This window comes from Hemiscyllium ocellatum, chromosome 39 (assembly GCF_020745735.1).
Source record: "Hemiscyllium ocellatum isolate sHemOce1 chromosome 39, sHemOce1.pat.X.cur, whole genome shotgun sequence".
NCBI classification, from domain to species: Eukaryota; Metazoa; Chordata; class Chondrichthyes; order Orectolobiformes; family Hemiscylliidae; genus Hemiscyllium; species Hemiscyllium ocellatum.
Genome location: NC_083439.1, coordinates 19,277,985 through 19,296,680, shown reverse-complemented (window position 1 = coordinate 19,296,680; position 18,696 = coordinate 19,277,985). Strand labels below are relative to the sequence as shown.

Here is an 18,696-nt window from a genome sequence, read left to right as displayed (position 1 = left end):
GTCATTTTGTCCAAAGATGCCTAACCAATGCCTGGGAGGAGCAGCAGAACAATTGAGAATCAAGGTCATAATCAATTACAGACAGTGACAAGATAAAAGTTCTGATTCAGGCTGGAAGATCCTCATGCAAGATCCATTCAGCTAAACTCCTGAGCTGTAAAGAATTCTACTGGCATCCTGTTCCACACACTCTTCAGTAATATGTTGAGATTGTAGATTTAGAGTCATAGAGATCTGTAGCATTGAAACAAACCTTTTGGTCAAACCTGTCCATGTTGCCAGTTATCCTAAATTAATTTGTCACATGTATTCAAGTACAGTGTACAAGAGTACAGTTAGGAGTGTATGATGTCACCACACAGGATGCCATCTTAGTTACAAAGTACCTCAGTGCAAAATCATTGTGACAGAAGTAGAAAAATAAAGAAATAAGTTTAGAAGTTCAGCACTACAGCCCTCTTAGTATAAAAATAGGAAAATAAAGAAATAAAGTTGAAAAAGTCAAACGTTACAGACCTTCCTTAAGCCATGGGCCCACAGATGCTCCAAGCTAGGCTTTCCCTGAGGGGGTTCACTGTCCCTGTGCTGGGAATAGAATCATAGAGATGTACAGCATGGAAACAGACCCTTCAGTCCAACCCGTCTATGCCGACCAGATATCCCAACCCAATCTAGTCCCATCTGCCAGCACCCGGCCCATATCCCTCCAAACCCTTCCTATTCATATACCCATCCAGATGACTTTTAAATACTGCAAGTGTGCCAGCCTCCACCACTTTCTCTGTCAGCTCATTCCATACATGCAGGAAAAAGTTGCCCCTTAAGTCTCTTTTATATCTTTCCCCTCTCACCCTAAACCTATGCCCTCTAGTTCTGGACTCCCCAACCCCAGGGAAAAGACCTTGCCTATTTATCCTATCCATGCCCCTCATAATTTTATAAACCTCAATAAGGTCACCCCTCAGCCTCTGATCCTCCAGGGAAAACAGCCCCAGCCTGTTCAGCCTCTCCCTGTAGCTCAGATCCTCCAACCCTGGCAACATCCTTGGAAATCTTTTCTGAACCCTTTCAAGTTTCACAACATCTTTACAGGCGGCACGGTGACACAGTGGTTAGCACTGCTGCCTCACAGCGCCTGAGACCCGGGTTCAATTCCTGACTCAGGCAACTGACTGTGTGGAGTTTGCACGTTCTCCCCGTGTCTGCGTGGGTTTCCTCCGGGTGCTCCGGTTTCCTCCCAAAGTCCAAAGATGTGCGGGTCAGGTGAATTGGCCATGCTAAATTGCCCATAGTGTTAGGTAAGGGGTAAATGTAGGGGTATGGGTGGGTTGCGCTTCGGCGGGTCGGTGTGGACTTGTTGGGCCGAAGGGCCTGTTTCCACACTGTAAGTAATCTAATCTAATCTAATCTTTACGATAGGAAGGAGACCAGAATTGCATGCAATATTCCAACAGTAGCCTAAGCAATGGCCTGTACAGCCACAACATGACCTCCCAACTCCTGTACTCATTACTCTGACCAATAAAGGAAAGCATACCAAATGCCTTCTTCACTATCCTATCTACCTGTGACTCCACTTTCAAGGAGCTATGAACCTGCACTCCAAAGTCTCCTTGTTCAGCAACACTCCCTAGGACCTTACCATTAAGTGTATAAGTCCTGCTAAGATTTGCTTATGCCACACTGGGCTAAGACCCACCCGTACTCGCCAGCCACCTTCGCCACCTTCGCTGCCAACCTCCATCTGGCACACCGCTTGCAAGGCTTCTGCCCACGCCACCAGTTCCACCATCCTCCACATCACCCTCAATGTCCATTCCTCCTCTTCAAAACTGATCGGGTTAATATTGAGATCTTGTTTCTGCTGCTCAGGAAAGCTACTAAAAGGAGTGTAAGACAACCAGTGGAACACAGTAGCCCCTGGCCTAGCCCTGAAACCTGGGATACTGAGGACTGTAAAGGACGAACAAAAAAAAGTGAAATGATTCAATGATACTTTAATCACATTGCACCAGTCAGTGATCTTTTTTAACTGTGGGGGGTAGCTACCCATCCAATGTCCTGTCAAGGTTTGAGTTCACATGTTGAATGTTTCATTGCAGTTTAAAGCACCTTGATAAGACCACCCCTGGAGTATCGAGAGCAGTTTTGGTCTCCCTACTTAAGAAAGGATATACTTGCCCATCGGCAAAAGTGAGGACTGCCGATGCTGCAGATTAGAGTTGAGAGTGTGGTGCTGGAAAAGCACAGAACAGGCAGCATCCGAGGAGCAGGAGAATCGACGTTTCAGGCAAAAGGCCTTCCTCATAGTCGAGGTTCACTAAGCTTATACTGGGCATGACAGGACAGTCGTAAGAGGCTTGACTGGGCCTGTATTCACTAGAGTTTGGAAGAATGAGAGTGGATCTGATTGAACTGTATAAAAAGTCGACAGATCAGATGCAGGGGGATGTTTTCCCCGGTTGGAGAGTCGAAAAACAGGGTTCGCTGTCTCAGGATCTGGGATAGACCATTCTGAGCTGAGATGAGGAAATATTGATTTACTTGAAGGGTAGTGACCCTGTGGAATTCTCTACCACTGAAGGCTGGGGAGGCCAAATCACTAAATATAATACAGAAAGAGTTATGTTTTTAGATTTTAAAGGTACCAAAGATGTATCCTGAGCGTATGGCATTGAGTCATAGATTCAGACAACATAGAAACAGACTCTTCAGCCCACCATGTCTGTGCTGACCTATAAAACCAAAGTACACTAATCCTATTTACTTGCACTTAGTGCATAGTCTCTTGTGCCCTGGCATTTTCAGTTCTCATCCAGATGCTTCTTTAATATCGTACAAGTACCTGCCTCCCCTACCCAAATCAGTTAGTCAGACAGGATCTTCCTCGAACAAATCTGTGCTACCTCTGTCAATCCTGTCTTTCCAAGTATTGATTAATCCTGTTCTTCAGCACCTTTTCCAATATTTTCCACTGACATTGGACTTACTGGTTTGTGTTTCCCTAACCTATCCCTGCTGCCCTTGTTGAACAAAGGAACCACATTAGCTATCCTCCAGTCATTTGGCACTTTACCTGTGGCCAGCAAAGTGTTAAGTATCTCCACGAGGGTCCCAGCAATCTCTTCCCTTCCTTGCCTCCCAGAGCAGCCTGGGATATATCTCATCAGGCCCTGGGGATAAATGTACCTAGGTGCTCACCAAAACATCAAAACTTTCTTCCCTATTTATCTTAACGTGTTCTAGAACCTCACTGTCCTAACTGACATCCCTGGCTATAGTGTTTTTCTCTTTTGTGAATACAGTTAAGAAATATTCATTTCAGACCTCACCCATGCCCACTGGCTCCATGTACAGGTTGCCTCTTTGCACTCTAGTAGGTCCCCCTCTTACGTTTAATATTCTTATGGAAGGCTTTGGGGTTTTCCTTGATCTCACCTGCTCCTCTGTGCCAACTGTCTACCTTTGAAAGGCCTTCCCTTTTTCAATGCACTGTGCCTGACATACGGCTTCCTTGTTTTTCCTTACCAAACTCTTTAACATCCAGGGTTGTCATCGAAAGATTACTGCATGACTTAAGCAGCGAGCAATAATTGTTTATGCAGTTCTTCAGTAATGTGCTGTCCTCACCCTTCACTCTTAGAGAGATACACTGGCCCTGAATTCTCACTCTGTTACTTTTAAAAGACTCACACCTTTGAAATGTAAACTTACCTGTGAGTAGCTACTCCCAGTCTAGATTCACCAGATCCTGTCTAATGAGATTCTCCAAATTTAGACAGTTCATTTCTGCACTTCCCTTAACTTATAGAGTTATGGCCATTATCCCCAAAATGCTTACCCACTGAAACTTCAATCACATGACCAGCTTCGTTCCTTAGAATTAAATTTAGCACTGCCCCATCTATGATGATTATCCTAATAGGACTAATTATGTCATGTCTCAAAAAGCTCTCCAGGATGAACTTCAAAAATCCCACCCTGTCTAATCCTTTCACATCAAGGCGTTCCCAGTTACTGTTAGCAAAGTTGAATTCCTCTACAACTATAACCCTGTTTCTCTCACACCTTTCTGTGATTTGCCTACGTATCTAATATTCGATCTCCTCTGATTATTGAGATGTCTGTGGCATGATCCAAGCAAGGTAATCGCCACTTTTGTTGAGGTAGAAGATTAAACATGGTCATATTGAATGGCAGAGCAGGCTAAAAGGGCCGAATGGCCTACTTCTGCTCCTAGTCTCTAATCTGTTTACATTAATCGGTATGATCCAAAAATCAAACAGCCCTCTTCCAATTTATTTCCTTTTCCCCTTCCCCCTCTCTCTCATGGAATGTTTTGTGCTTATTGGGTGTTTTTGTGCCAACGTTGGCTACCTATAGTCTGGCAGGTGCCGTCAAGATGAGGTGAGCAAACTTAGTGACAAATAGCCCTGAGGCTTGACCTCTTGACCATTAAATTGGAAATTGGACTGATGAACCATCAGAGGCCAATAATATTCATACTTTTTCCTGGCTTGCATTATAGTAACCTCTCCTCAAATGTTCTTCTGATCATCTTCAAGTCTATACTCTCAGTATTTTCCAAAGGTGTAAAATGCCTTCATTTCGATGGCATTTTGTTTTCAATGGCATCTGTAGGTTCAGTGAATTGCAGTTTTATTTAAATATTCAATCCTGGAAGAATAAAATTGAGCATTTGTTGTACTCATTTTAAATTAATAGTTTGGTCTTTTAAGCCACAAGATTTACATAAAACAATGGCGTTTTATGTAAATTTCTGAAAGCCGTCTCTCTGAGCATTAGGAATTGGCATTTTGCCATAGGCAAGCCAAGAGTGCCAATATTTAGTGGCGATAATGAACAAGCAAATTGCATAACCAAGGCAAACATTTTCATTGAAACAATACTGCATGATTGTAGCAGCGAGCAATAATTGTTTATGCGGTTATGAAGTAAGCCCTGCTGGATTTAGGCTTTCCAATGTGTTTCTACTGCACAGGTTCATTAGTGATGTTTTTGAGCAACAGACTGTGGTTAATTGTGACCTGAGCACAATGGTAATGTCTTTACAAGCGGTGGCTCACACAAGGTCAGTTATCGGAGGAAGCTGCTGGCTATTGTTTCAGCCTGGCTGGAGGGAAGGTGTGTGCATATGTTGAAAAGCTGAAGGCAGAGCATATTGCAGAACAGCATCTGTGCTGATTGTTAGCTTCCAGCATGTGATCACAAAGAGGATAAGCATGGCTTAAAACGTGAAAAAAAAACACATGCTACAGAGTGCGAATGAGTTGACAATAAAAGTATGCAGTGCTTAATGTGTTTGTATGACATTCCTGTGCTGGCTGCGTTAACTCAATATACCTTGGTTAAAATAACAGACAAATAATCGTTGATGAATTTCCCAAATGTTACAGTGTTATACTTGCTAGCACTTATTTCTACCCATCTTTATATAATGAGTTTTTTTTCTCTTTCCAAGGTTTGAACACCCTTGGAAAGCTGTAACTTCTTGCCAGAGTACAATTCTATAGGTTGTCTCACCCAAGTAGCTACTATTAACCCTTGATGTTGAGTGTCTGCGCATCATTCAGCTGCAAGTAAGATCAGAGGTGAAACCGACCCTATCTTCATATGCATGCATTTTCGGCAGAGGCTGCTGGGTAGAAATTGAGAGAGAAGCTTTGGATAATTATCTAATATTCTTGGCCCTGCAATGAAGTCTTTGTTTTGTATCTGTTTAGTAATGTGTAAGCCAGCAATCTGTGAATATTGTAACATTCAGGAAACAGGACAGTTTCAAGAGAACTGCTCCATGTAACTGTTACAAAATAACAGTTACATGCAATACCACTTAGAATCAAGAGCGGGCCCTGTAAGATTGTAAATAGGTCTTTCAAAGAATTTTAAGTTGTACTCAACAGTCAATTCTGAGGAATTGAACAAAACAGTCAGAGGAAAAGGTCTCTATGTTTAGATTGCTGGTCAGTTAGGAGCAGAGAGACAAGGCTCCATCCAAAAAAGGTGCTGCTGTAGCAGTCCCCATTCAGTTCAGAGTTAGCAAAAGTCCAGGGGCAATGAAAAGACCTGGGAGTTATGAAATACAGAAGAAGTGATGCACAGTTAATAGCTCAATGTAGTTAACCGTGAGAGAAAAGGAAGCCCACAAGCAATATTTGTGCTGGGCAGCTGAGCAAGATAAGAGCTTTGAGAAACATTAAGTAGAAGCAACTCAGCGAAGTGAGCTGTCGGTGGACAAGCTGAAGTTCTGCCTTTCAGTAGGTGCTGGAGTGCAGTTTCCAGAATCCATGGGAGTGCACTCCCAATTGGGAAAGTGGACTCTGTGGACACGAGCGATTGTTGAGGCAGAGTCAAGAAGTGTGGCACTGGAAAAGTACAGCATCCAAGGAGCAGGAGAGTCAATGTATCGGGCATAAGCTCTTCATCAGGAAAGTCCATAATGGAATTGCTTTTGAGTAAATTCCAAAGTTGGGTCAGCAGGAGAATTGGAAGCTCTTGGAATGTTTCAATGAATTTTGGCAACACACATGATCACTAACATTTGGGAGGTGGAGATTGCTGTGACGTCTGTAGGATCTGTCTTGATTTTATATGTTATTTAATGCACCTAGTGGAGTGATTGACCACAGTGTGTTTTGTTACTTCAATTCTGACATCCAGAATTAATCTGAAGTTATATATAGATGTATACATGTAGTGGATCTATGGCCTCTTGCACATATCTGGGAGCAACCCACCCAGATCCACTCCCCTACCCTTTCCCTGGAATTCCCACATTTTCCATGGCTAATCCACCTAGCCTATACATCCCTGAACACTGGCAATTTAGCATGGCCAGTTCACCTCACCTGCACATCTTTGGACTGTGGGAGGAAACCCGAGCACCCAGACAAAACAGGGAGAATGTGCAAACTTCACAGACGCAGTCGAGCTGATAATTGTCTCGTCGATCGCGGAGTCTCTAACAATTGATCTCACCATCTTTTTGCATTTCCCCTGTTGCACGCATGTCCATCATTATGCCACTCCTGGAAGCTGTGCAGCTAAAGAAAAGTCCATGCTCTTCACAGGCCTTGTCAGCTTGTGGGCATGTGTTTCAGTTCGGTCCAGATGGACTGTCATCAGCAGGCTAAATAATGTTTTGTGGTAGCAATACGAGCAAATGAGTAAGAAATATACTAGGAACTGAAATATGAAACCATTGTATTACAGTACAAGAAACACAAGAGGTGATTCAGCCTGTCATATCCACCCGGACTCTCTGCAGCCCATTCCTTTCCTGTGTACATGTAATCTTCAGCTGCAAAAGGTCTCTAAAGGCCGAAGGACATTTACAAGGAAGGTTGCCACGTCCACATCCAATATCTGAGCTACACAAGCGGTCTAGAGCCCAAAAACAAATTGTGACCACAGGCGTATCAGAGTTGGGAAGTAATGTTGAGGTAGTGCAGGACATTGGTGAGGCCTCTTCTGGAATACTGTGGCCAGTTCTGGTCACCCTGTTATAGGGAGGATACTATTAAGCTGGAGAGGATTCAGGAAGTTGCCAGGAATGGAGGGTTTGATTTGATTTAGAAGAAAAGGCTGGGACATTTTTCATTGGAGCAAAGGAGGTTGAGAGGTGATATTATAGAAGTTTATAAAATCATGAGGGGGATAGACAGAGTTAATGGTTGGTATCTTTTCATTAGGATAGGTGATTTCAAGATTTGGGGGAACATTTTTAAAGTGAGGGGAGGAGGGTTTCAAAAGGACATGAGAAGCAACCTTTTTACACAGAGGGTGGAATGAAAGTTGTGCAGAAGTGGTAGATGTGGGCAGAATTACAATTAGATTACTTACAGGCCCTTCGGCCCAACAAGTCCACACCGACCCGCCGAAGCAAAACCCACCCATTCTCCTACATTTACCCCTTTTTCCTAACACTACGGGCAATTTAGCGTGGCCAATTCACCTGACCTGCACATCTTTGGACTGTGGGAGGAAACCAGAGCACCTGGAGGAAACCCACGCAGACAGGGGGAGAATGTGCAAACTCCACACAGCCAGTCGCCTGAACCCAGGTCTCTGGCACTGTGAGGCAGCAGTGCTAACCACTGTGCCACCATGCCGCCCACTTTTTTTTTGTGGCACACCATTTGTCATTGGCTGCCATTCCAAAAAAGAACCTTTTATCCCAACTCTCTGCCTTCTGTCAGACAGCCAATCCTCAATCCATCCAGTAGCTCACCTCGAACACCATGTTTAGAACACCTTTAGATAAGTGCACAAATGGGAAGATTTAGATGACATGGGCCAGGAGCAGGTAGGTGGGACTAGGTTAGTTTAGGATTATGTTCAGCATGAACTAGTTTGGACCAAAGGGTCTGTTTCCGTGCTGCATGACTCTGTAAGTGACCTCCTGTGCCTCCAAACTTGAAAGCAGCCTGCAACCTTTGAGATACTCCAGGGTGCTGATCCAGAGGGCTTGCCTGCAGTGTGACCAACAGCAGAGTGACAACACAGACTACAAAATGAAGCTGTAATGATGAGTGATAAAGCTGGATCATTGAAAACAAAACCAAAAATGCACAGAGTTCCACACTGAGTAGGAAAATGAATGTCTGGTCATAATTGTAAAAAGACATAAGAGCATTTGATTTGTACATCACCAAACTTACGTGGATTGGTAAAAGGGGGGAATTTGGAACAATGTCACACAGTGATGCAGAGTAAATCCAATGATGGTCTTCCCTTGAACAGCGTGCTCCAGATTAGGACAGGTGATGAGCTAAGGCTGTTTTGAAAGCTGAATGTAATTATTTTCTAAAACAGCAGAAAAAGGTAAGGCCTGTTTGAATAATAATTATGAATTTGCCATCTCCTGGCAAAACACCTGAAATCATTATCGGATGGCAAAATAATTAAAGAAGCAATGACTGGTCGCTCACTCTTCACCCACAAACTTTAAAACAAAAGAGAAATAATAACGACAATGCAGATATGTCACTCGGTGCCTCCACTGTAGTCTGACAAGTGGAATCTTTGTCCGAAGATTTCTTTCATCAACTACAGCAGAACCTTGAGGTTTGTGAATGTTCCTCCCTGCAGTTAGATTAATCCATTCATGTGATTGGCACAGTCCAGCTGTTGGATTTTGTGTGCATGGTTTTGAAGGACATAGCAATCAAAGAGAATCTCACTCTTTTGCCCCTTAAAGAGAGAACAAGGAAAATACTGCAAACTACCAAAAAGAGGCACATGCCTGAGAGAAAACGGCATTCTAATCAGGAAACTGGTTTCCAACATAATTGGTAGCCCATATTTGGACCAAGCATCTCTGGTGAACTATGTTACATTTTGTAGAAATGATCTTGACTTCTCTCCTTTATCAATACCTTTATATAATCCATCAGCAAGTATTAGTAAGTAAAGTTATGGACTTGTCCCATGTAATGAGACATTTGATTAGAGTTAGGGGCCTTCAGCAATATTTAAATCCTTACTTGACAAAGCTGATGCTGGCTACAGTGAACTAATCCACCGTGCTCATGTGCTGTGCTTAGGTTGAGGGAAGATCCTGCAAAGATTTTGATATATGATGCCTGAGATTTGTATTTCCCTTAAATCAAAGAATGAAGTATGCAGAGAGCTGTTAGACAGTGCATGATTGGGTTGGCTTTGGGTTCCTTATAGACATAACATCGAAACTGAATGTCAACTGCAGAGAAAGGATAGAGACTTAGCAACTTTGGATCAGTGCTGTGATTGCAATAAAACTTAAAAGGGGGTCTGTAGTCCTCCCAATTTAAAAATAATGACACTACAACGCTTCCTATATCTGGATAAAACAGTAGAAATCTACAAAAGTTTAGGAAAAGTGGTTCCACACAATTAACATTTGTGCACAGTTAAGGAAGATAGCAGAGGAATTCAACAAGCTATTTTCAGGAATTAGTTGTGATGGAACAACTTACCCAGTTTGTCTCTAATTCCTTCAAGTAGAAATTGATGTAATGGCTACCAGATTCCATCAGGTGTTTGATTTACTAACCTTGGAGATAATTGGTGTCCAAAGTGATATTGAGCTTTTTGGAGATTAATTTTTTGAGACTTGTAAACAGAGAAAAGCAGACACTACTACCATCCTGTGTTTTTAAAGTGAAAGGTTACTATAACTCCACATTCCTCTGTGAGACAGTGTTCTCCCAACTGAAGATAATCCATTCCATGCATTGCACCCACCTCTCAAATACCCATTTGGTGGACTATATATGGATTATCAAATACAACCCAGACTTCAGGACACAGGCAGATAATGTGCAGAGGTAGTAGTTGTCACAATGAGACTTGGGGTGAGTCGCTGACAAAAGGAATGTTGATATCTGTTTGGTTTTAGATCTGTATGGCACTAAAAAGAAGACTTTTATTGTGTATTTTCTTCAGATCCTGAGTTGCACTTAAATTCAAAAAGTGATCCTGCGCTTATAAAGATTGGAGGGCACTGTTTGTGGATTGTATTACTATTCTAACTTAGTATAGTAAGGTTTATTGTTTTTCTAAAATTGTGGAATCTTGTGTCTTTATTCTTTTAGTAAGAAGCTGGATCTCATATGTTGACTACTTTATAAATAAAGGTTATTGGTCCCTAGATAAACCATAACATAAATTTGATGATCAGGTCTGGGATCGTGACAACCTCACAAGAATAGAAATATTGCAGTACTCTGGCTGAAACTAATCCATTGCAGGTTGTAGAACACTTCAAGTTATCAAACAAGCTTATTTAGTTTGTGTTTAACATATTTCGTAAACCTAGAGTGACATCAACGTGCTTTGTGACAGTCTATTGCGTCATAATCTTCCTCTGTCTCTTTTAAGCGTCAGGTTACTTGTAATCATCATTTCATCACTGTTAATCATTGTTTTTGCTTTTAAATTGCAGTCTGCATTTCTGGAACCAACTCTGCAGCCATTCACGGTGCTGCCTGTGAAGACAAAATGGAGTGATAGCACCATCCACGTTTTACTATTTGACGTCAGTGCCATTTGCGAACAGCTGCTCTCACATCAAGAGAAAGAGCCCAAGATACAGAATACCATCCCAAACCATGAAACGTTAAAGAGACTAGCTAACATTGATGGCAAAAAACCACCAATATCCTTAAAAAGAAATAAGGCAACATCGTCTCCATGTCAGGCAAATGGTTCGGTTAAAGATTTAGTCCATGACCATTTATTTTATAGCGAAAGCATCACAAACGGACTTGCACGGGAAAGTGCTGCAATTAGCAAACAAAAAACTAAACTCAAGGGTACGAAAAGGGTTACACCATCAACAGTAAAAAGAATGGATGTTAATACAGCCAGAGACACAGCTAAGTTACTCATTTCTTGCCTGTTTCCATGGGGTGTGGATCGAGACCTGGATGAACTCTGCACAAAGCATCTGGGCATGTTTGAGCCTTGCTGTCCAGTGTCCTTTGGCCTTTTGTCACAAGACGATCACTTGTCTCTCCTTTTGCCGGGATGGTATCGGCTCAATCGGGAGGGGACAAAGGATTATGTATTCTGCAGCAAGATATCAAATAAAGTTGTGGAACTTGCAAAACAGGTCTCAAACATTACCCAGCTTTGTACTGTCTCTGTGGAGGAGATCCTGAGTGATGAAGCAGATGGAAACTTTCAGTTAGAAATGACATCCTATTTGCTATCTGTCATCTTGTTGGTCAATGTACAGATGAGAATGTCTTTTCTGTCCAAGGGGAACGAAACACATAATGCCATGAGGTAAGGATAATAGAGTTCAGTCACAATACAACAAAAAATGGGATTACATCCAAGTCCTCACCAATATTAAAGCTTTTTGATATGGAATATTTACAACATACCTGCTAACAGACGAGATCTTGATTAGAAAATGCCTTTTAATTACCTTTTGCTAGTTAATTTTGGTATTTGATTATTGTTATGGATATCAATGCGACTTCAATTAACAGTCAGTGGGGATATTACCATAGAAGAGAACTTGAGCAATGAATAGAGTTTACAGAGCATAATTTTTTTTATTTAAGATAAAAGAAATGCAAAACAGTTTCAATAAATGTAGCATTCTATTCAATGTGTGTTTTGGGCTAAATCTGCAATTGTTCATGAGTAAAATTGCAAATCTTCCAAACAGACATAATGCTCAGAAGACCAGTGCCTTTTATTCAACCTCTCAGATTTTTGTTTTTCTTTCAAATGGCAGTGAGTCATAAATAACATTTCTGACAAAGGACTGCATGGCTCTTAATGCATGAAGTCTGCTCTTACTAAATGTAATAGCAACCTCGTTAAAAATGTAATGTCCTTAATGGCTTCACCAAAATTTGTATTACTTTCAAAACTCGACTGGCTTTCCTATGACATAATTTTATAAATAGTCTGTAAATACTATAAAATATATCGTTATTGTAACTCCATCCGTAGTTAGTACTGCTGCCTCGCAGCACCAGGGACCCACGTTTGACTCTACCCTTGGGTGACTGTTTGTATGGAGTTTGCACATTCTCCCCATGTCTGCATAGGTTTCTTCCGAGTGCTCTGGCTTCCATCCACAGTCCAAAGTTGTACAGGATAGGTGGACTGGCCATGCTGAATTGGATTAGATTACCTACAGTGTGGAAGCAGGTCCTTTGGCCCAACAAGTCCACACCAACCCTCTGAAGAATAACCCACCCAGACTCAGTTCCCTACATTGACCCTTGACTAATGCACCTAATACTGTGGGAAATGTAGCATGGCTAATTCACCTAACCTGCACATCTTTTGGACAGTGGGAGGAAACCGGAGCACGCGGAGGAAACTCACACAGACACGGGGAGAATTTGCAAACTCCACACAGACAGTTGCCTGAGACTGGAATCGAACCTGGGTCCCTGGCGTTGTGAGGCAGCAGTACAAACCACTGACCACCGTGCTGCCCTATTGTCCATAGTATCCAGGAATGGACAGGCTAGATGGATGAGCCATGGAAAATGCAGGATTATAGGGGAAGGGTTGTGGAGATGGGTCTGAATGAAATGTTGCTGGGAGGATTGCTGTGGACCTGATGGGCTGAATGGCCAGTGTCCACGCTGTATGACGGTGCTGTCACCTTCAGGTCCATCCTACACTCGTTTTTAAATGCATGTTCCCACAAGGGAGCCATGGGATTGTGGAACTAACCCTGTAGTTTGGGTAAAATAACAGGATTTGCATCTTTCAGAAGGCACTGCTGAGATGTTAATGACTGGAAACCACTGCATGTACTAGTTTATCGATTCAACTCTGTCTCCCATAGTGTTAGTTATGGGGCATGAAGAACAGGTATAAACCTTAGGAAAAGAGCAATACATCACAACATGCCAGTGCATAATATTTATATTTTCATCATAAATTCCTGTGCCCCGCGCTAAAACAAAAATGGCTCATGTAAAGATGTCACACAGTGATGAAACACCAGCTTTGGGAAGTCTGGGTGACAAGTTTATTTCAGCAGTTTCCTTGCAAATGTGGGAATAGGAATGTATGATAGAAAATTGCATGCAGATGTAAGTTACTTACATTCTATTTGGATAGGAGAAAGTGAGGACTGCAGATGCTGGAGACCAGAGTCAAGAGAGTGGTGCTGGAAAAGCACAGCAGATCAGGCAGAATCCGAGGAACAGGAGAATTGAATTCCTTAGGGCTTATGCCGGAAACGTCGATTCTCCTGCTCCTCGAGTGCTGCCTGACCTGCTGTGCTTTTCCATGTCACACTCTCGACCCATATTCTATTTGGATGTCTGGCTGCTAGTTCAGGTTAACTTTATCAATCAAACATGTGAGGCTGAACTTCAGTCTGAATGTGCAACCTTGTTTTAGCAAATGTAAGGATCTTACTGTGATTTTCCTATTCAGCTGTTTAGTCAAATTGTACGGATTTCACGAAATTGATGGTAACAACTGAGGATATTTTCATGCAAATCTGCAGTGAGTAATGTGCAACATTTGAAAGAGCTTGTAGCTCGATTATTCCCAGTCTGTTCATGTTTTATTCATATTTCATACAAAAATAGCTTGATTTAAACTTTTTTATAACATTCTCACCTGTTTCAGGTGTAACCATTACCTGGACATGTTGAATCCTGCTAAATGTGTTGTTCGGAATTTAACAGGAAAAGCCAGAAATCCCCATTGAAATTCGGATATACTTGGAGGGGACAGGCAGGATACAGATAAGCTTTGAATTGAATTAATGGATTAGGCATCAATACCGGCAACAGAAATGTATAAACAATAATTAAATACACGAGGAATATTGAATACATCCAACTGATAGAAATTTTCTAATCAGAGATGTTATTACAAATCTCTCGAGCTAGTGGAATTTAAACCCTGGCCTCCTGGTTCAGAAATTACCACTGCAACATAAGAACACTTCCATCCAACTGACAAAACATAGTAAAGATACTTATCACTTGAATACCATTAGATACCAGGGCCTCAAGGACACAAGAAAGGTGGAATCCTTCCTTCCCTGCCATTCAATGAGATCATGGCTTATCTGTCTGAGACCTCTAACCGCTTTTATGCCAGCTCCTCATGGACCACAGCTCCCCAATATTTCAAAGATCTATGTACTCTTTTTTAAATAATTCCAATTATCTAACCTCCACAACTTTCCAAGGTGGATAATTTCAGACATTCATTACCTTCTGGGAAAAGAAACTCTTTCCCATTTGAATGTGCCCCTACTTTGAGGTTGCCCAACTAGTGGATACATCTACTCAACATCTACCCTCTCAGGCCTCATCAAAAACATGAATGTTCCAATAGGTCATCTCTCATTCTTCTTAACTCCAATGATTAAAGACCTAACCTCTGTAGCTGTTCTTGATAAGTCAACCTTGTCATTCCAGGAATTAGCTGAGTGAATCTCTTTCGAAGCGTCTCTAATTCCAGTATATCATTCCTTAAGTACAGTGACCAAAATTGTGTATCATACTGCAGGTGTAGCCTCATCAATCCTTTAGACATAAAGGACAAAATTTTATTTGTCATATTTACTTATCACACCTATTTGCGAACTTTTCATGCACAAGAACATCTAAATTCCTTTGTGCTCCACTTTTTGGGAGTCTCTCTCTCTCTCTCTCTCTCTCTATTTAAATAATCTGCCTTTTGCTTCTTCCTAACAAAGTGCAAGACATTACACATTCTACATTAAACTTCATCTGCCATATTTTTTTCTCACTTGCTGAACTTATGTATATTCTTTATGGCCCCATCACGTCATACTCTCGCATCTATTTTTCTGTCAAACCAAGGCCAGGAAGTGAACCATCTTCTTTAGTGATAAACTTTGAATGAAGGATTCTTTTAAGATTGAATGAATAAGGGACCCCCACATTTGCATAGCAGAAGGGATCCGAACAATATAAAGATAAGATCTTTCCACTGAAATTTCTTCAGTATTAGGAACACTCAGGTATTAATTCTCTAAAGGTGTTTTTTTTCCATTGGACAGCTTTCATTTTGTTCGTTCGTGAGATTTGTGCGTCATCAGCTGGTTCTCACCTGTTGCTAGCTGCCCTGGAACTGAATGGCTTGCCAAGCCATTTCAGAGGGCAGCTGAAGGTCTGGATTCACATGTAGGCCAGACCAGGTAAAGATGGCAGATTTCCTTTGCAGAAGGACATTAGTGAGCCAGATAGATTTTACAACAGTTGACAATGGTTTCATTCATGAACATTGGCTAAGTTTTCTGGATTAATAGTCTAGCAATAATACCACTAGAGCATTGCCTCCCTTGTCAGATATTTTGTTCCAAGCACTGCAACTGAAATCATTGGTTTAACCTGCTTCATCTCAGACTTCAGTGAGTCAGGAGCCAGGGATTCAGAGATATCAGTGCAACAGTTCACATTGAACACTGAGTGACATCAACCTCCACCCAGCCTCCACCTGTAGCATGTGGGGAAATGTACAGGGACAACGAGGTGGCACCCAATCTTCTAGGTGCCCCTAATATACAGCAGGCTGAAGCATTGTGGGTGTAGTAAACTCCAGGTGATCCTATGAATGCAGTAGGACAGGCTCTTCATGTAGATGCAGAACTCATCACATGGAGGCTTATACATGTGTTAGATTACATGCTCTAACAACGTGGAAACCTTCTTATCACGTCTTTCAGGACCATCTCAAATCGGAATATTATTATAGGAATGGGGAGGTGATAGCCCAGTGGTATTATTACTGGGCTGCTAATCCAGAGACATGATCAATGACCTGGAGACCTGGGTTTGAATCCCCACATGGCAGATGGTGGAATTTGAATTCAATAAAAATCTGGAATTAAGAGTCTTTAGCAATAACCATTTCCAATTGTTGGAAAAACCCATCTGATTCACTAATGTCCTTTAGGGAAGGCAACTGCGATCCAACCCTGGTCTGATCTATATGTGAATCCAGACCCAAGCAATGTGCTTGACTCTTTACTGCTCTCTGGGCAATTCGGGATGGGCAATAAAAGTTGGCCTGGTCAGTAATGCCCTCTGCCCATGACTGAATAAATAAAAACAAAGTTCCACAAACTACAAACCATGAATGCGCATATGACAAGGAGCAAGCACAGTTATCACATTGTGTCAAATGCACATTTGGCATTGTTTTCAATAATAATACATTTTCAAAAAAAAATCTTTGTTTATCTGATATGCAAATGTTATCAATGGCGAGGCTGGTTACAAGAAACATGAGGAGGTATAGGCAGGCCTTGGGATAAGTTTGCAGAATCTGTGTTACTTTCTGCATGGCCTGCTCTGTTTCTGTTCACTGCTTGACATCCTCCTCACCCCGTTGCTTTGTTGATTCTTGTTCAACAGACAACGTATGTGTCTTCACAATGCTGCTGTTCAACATTTGGCTAACCTCTACCATTCCCCCAAACTTTATTGGAGTGGAATTGCATTGTGGTTTAACACACTTACCGACCATTTCGTTACCATATTTAAACAGAAATTTAATTCATTTACAGTAAGAAAGGGGTTTAGTGCCTTCTGTTAAATCAATGCATAAATGATACATTGACTTGTAAAATTCTCTTGAGTGGCAGTGTTGCTTGACTAGTTTGAGGTTTAATTTTGATGCAACGTTTATTTTTGTTTGGGGAAGGCATATGCGATGACAGAGAATGGTGTTGATTTTTGCTTATATGTATTTTCGTAGTCTCTACTTGAGATCGGACATATTTTCAATCATTTATTGCATACACTCACCCACATTCTAGTGGTGAAATATATCCATGAGCATTAACTTCATATACTAACCATGTAACTCAAATGCTATAATACTGTAAACTTAGAATTACTTTAGTATTCTTGAGTACTCAGATACCATGTTTGACAAATTATTACAAATTAGACATTGCATCTAGCAATCATTTGTCATGTTGATTATTCTGCATCTATGTGTGTAACAGGTTTAGTTTACAATGCTTTAAAATGGTTTATGCCACACTTCTATGACAGGCTTCCAGGTCTTTCTTATGTTTCTGAGTCTTCATCTGAGCTGAATCAATCAAGCAAGCAAAGTGAGCGTCAATAGTAAACTGTTTCACAGAATCAAACACAGAGCAATTAAATACGGCACAGGTCTCTCCTCTGCCCTTCTCAATATGATGGCTCCTCACTGAATCCTTCATCACCCTACCACGTCTCATTTTGTTCCAATGTGATGCTTACTAGTAGATGTCAGCACACTATTGGATCATGGAGACACTTCACTGGCAGGGTCAAACTTGTTTGTAATCTCCCCGTGTGCTTTACAATCAGTGTCAGTGGGCAGTGTCTAGGAAAGAGAACGTGGTTCGGTTTTCAACTTCCAGACCTGGTCCTTTCCTACTGCAAGCCACTGTTGAGACCTACTAACTCAACATTCATGGATATAATCCTGTAAATAGTTAATCTGATAACAAAAGTGTGATTTCAAGATCAATCATTTAAAATGCTGAATAATATTAAAGTTACGGATGTGGGTTATACTCAAATTAGGCAAAATAGTAACTTCTGTGTATAATCAGTTCCCAGGACAATAAATAATCACCGTTCTCCAACCATGGCAGTAAATCTATATGTGTTAAGTGGAGGCCAGAAGCTTTTAAGAATGACTAATAATTTAATAAACATTTCGAACTTTTAGACAAATGGTTTATTTGCAACAAAATTACCTTAAATCATAATATTAGAGAGGAATTGAATATTTAGTCGAATGCTGCTTTTAAAGGGCTGAGCTTAAACTAACAAACCAGGCAGCTGTCTTATTGAAAACCACCTTAAGGATTCTGCAGTGTTTACTATCTGATGGACTCAAAGCTCTAAGGCTGTGTTGGATAATCTGAAAATAAACAGTGCCTCTGTATTTGATAGCAATGTGTAAAGCTGTTGGTGTGGCAAATCAATTTTTGAGAGGCATTGAAAAATTCAGTGCTTCTTGTCAGTAAATATTCCATTAACAACACCAGGTCCTGTGTTTATGTTCCTTTGCTGGTTATTTTTGTACTTGGCACCTGATAATATAATGCAGCGACAGGATTATTGGATATATAAATTTGCTACCTGTATTGTCTAGGTGTTTTTATTTCTAAATTAATATCTCTTCACACCAGGCATTATTTCTTTAATTATATGACTC

The 18,696-nt window shown here is 41.2% G+C and overlaps 1 protein-coding gene across 4 annotated transcripts in view; it reads left to right on the top strand.

Moving 5' to 3' along the window:
• The window catches only part of LOC132834289 (WD repeat-containing protein 72-like), a 314,345-nt gene that overhangs the window by 163,315 nt on the left and 132,334 nt on the right, over positions 1 to 18,696 (top strand). For all 4 annotated transcript variants that reach the window (XM_060853013.1, XM_060853011.1, XM_060853010.1 and 1 more), the window contains one exon: positions 10,946 to 11,790. In XM_060853013.1, coding sequence (XP_060708996.1) covers positions 10,946 to 11,790 — 845 coding nt within the window. The remainder of the gene's footprint in view (positions 1 to 10,945; positions 11,791 to 18,696) is intronic.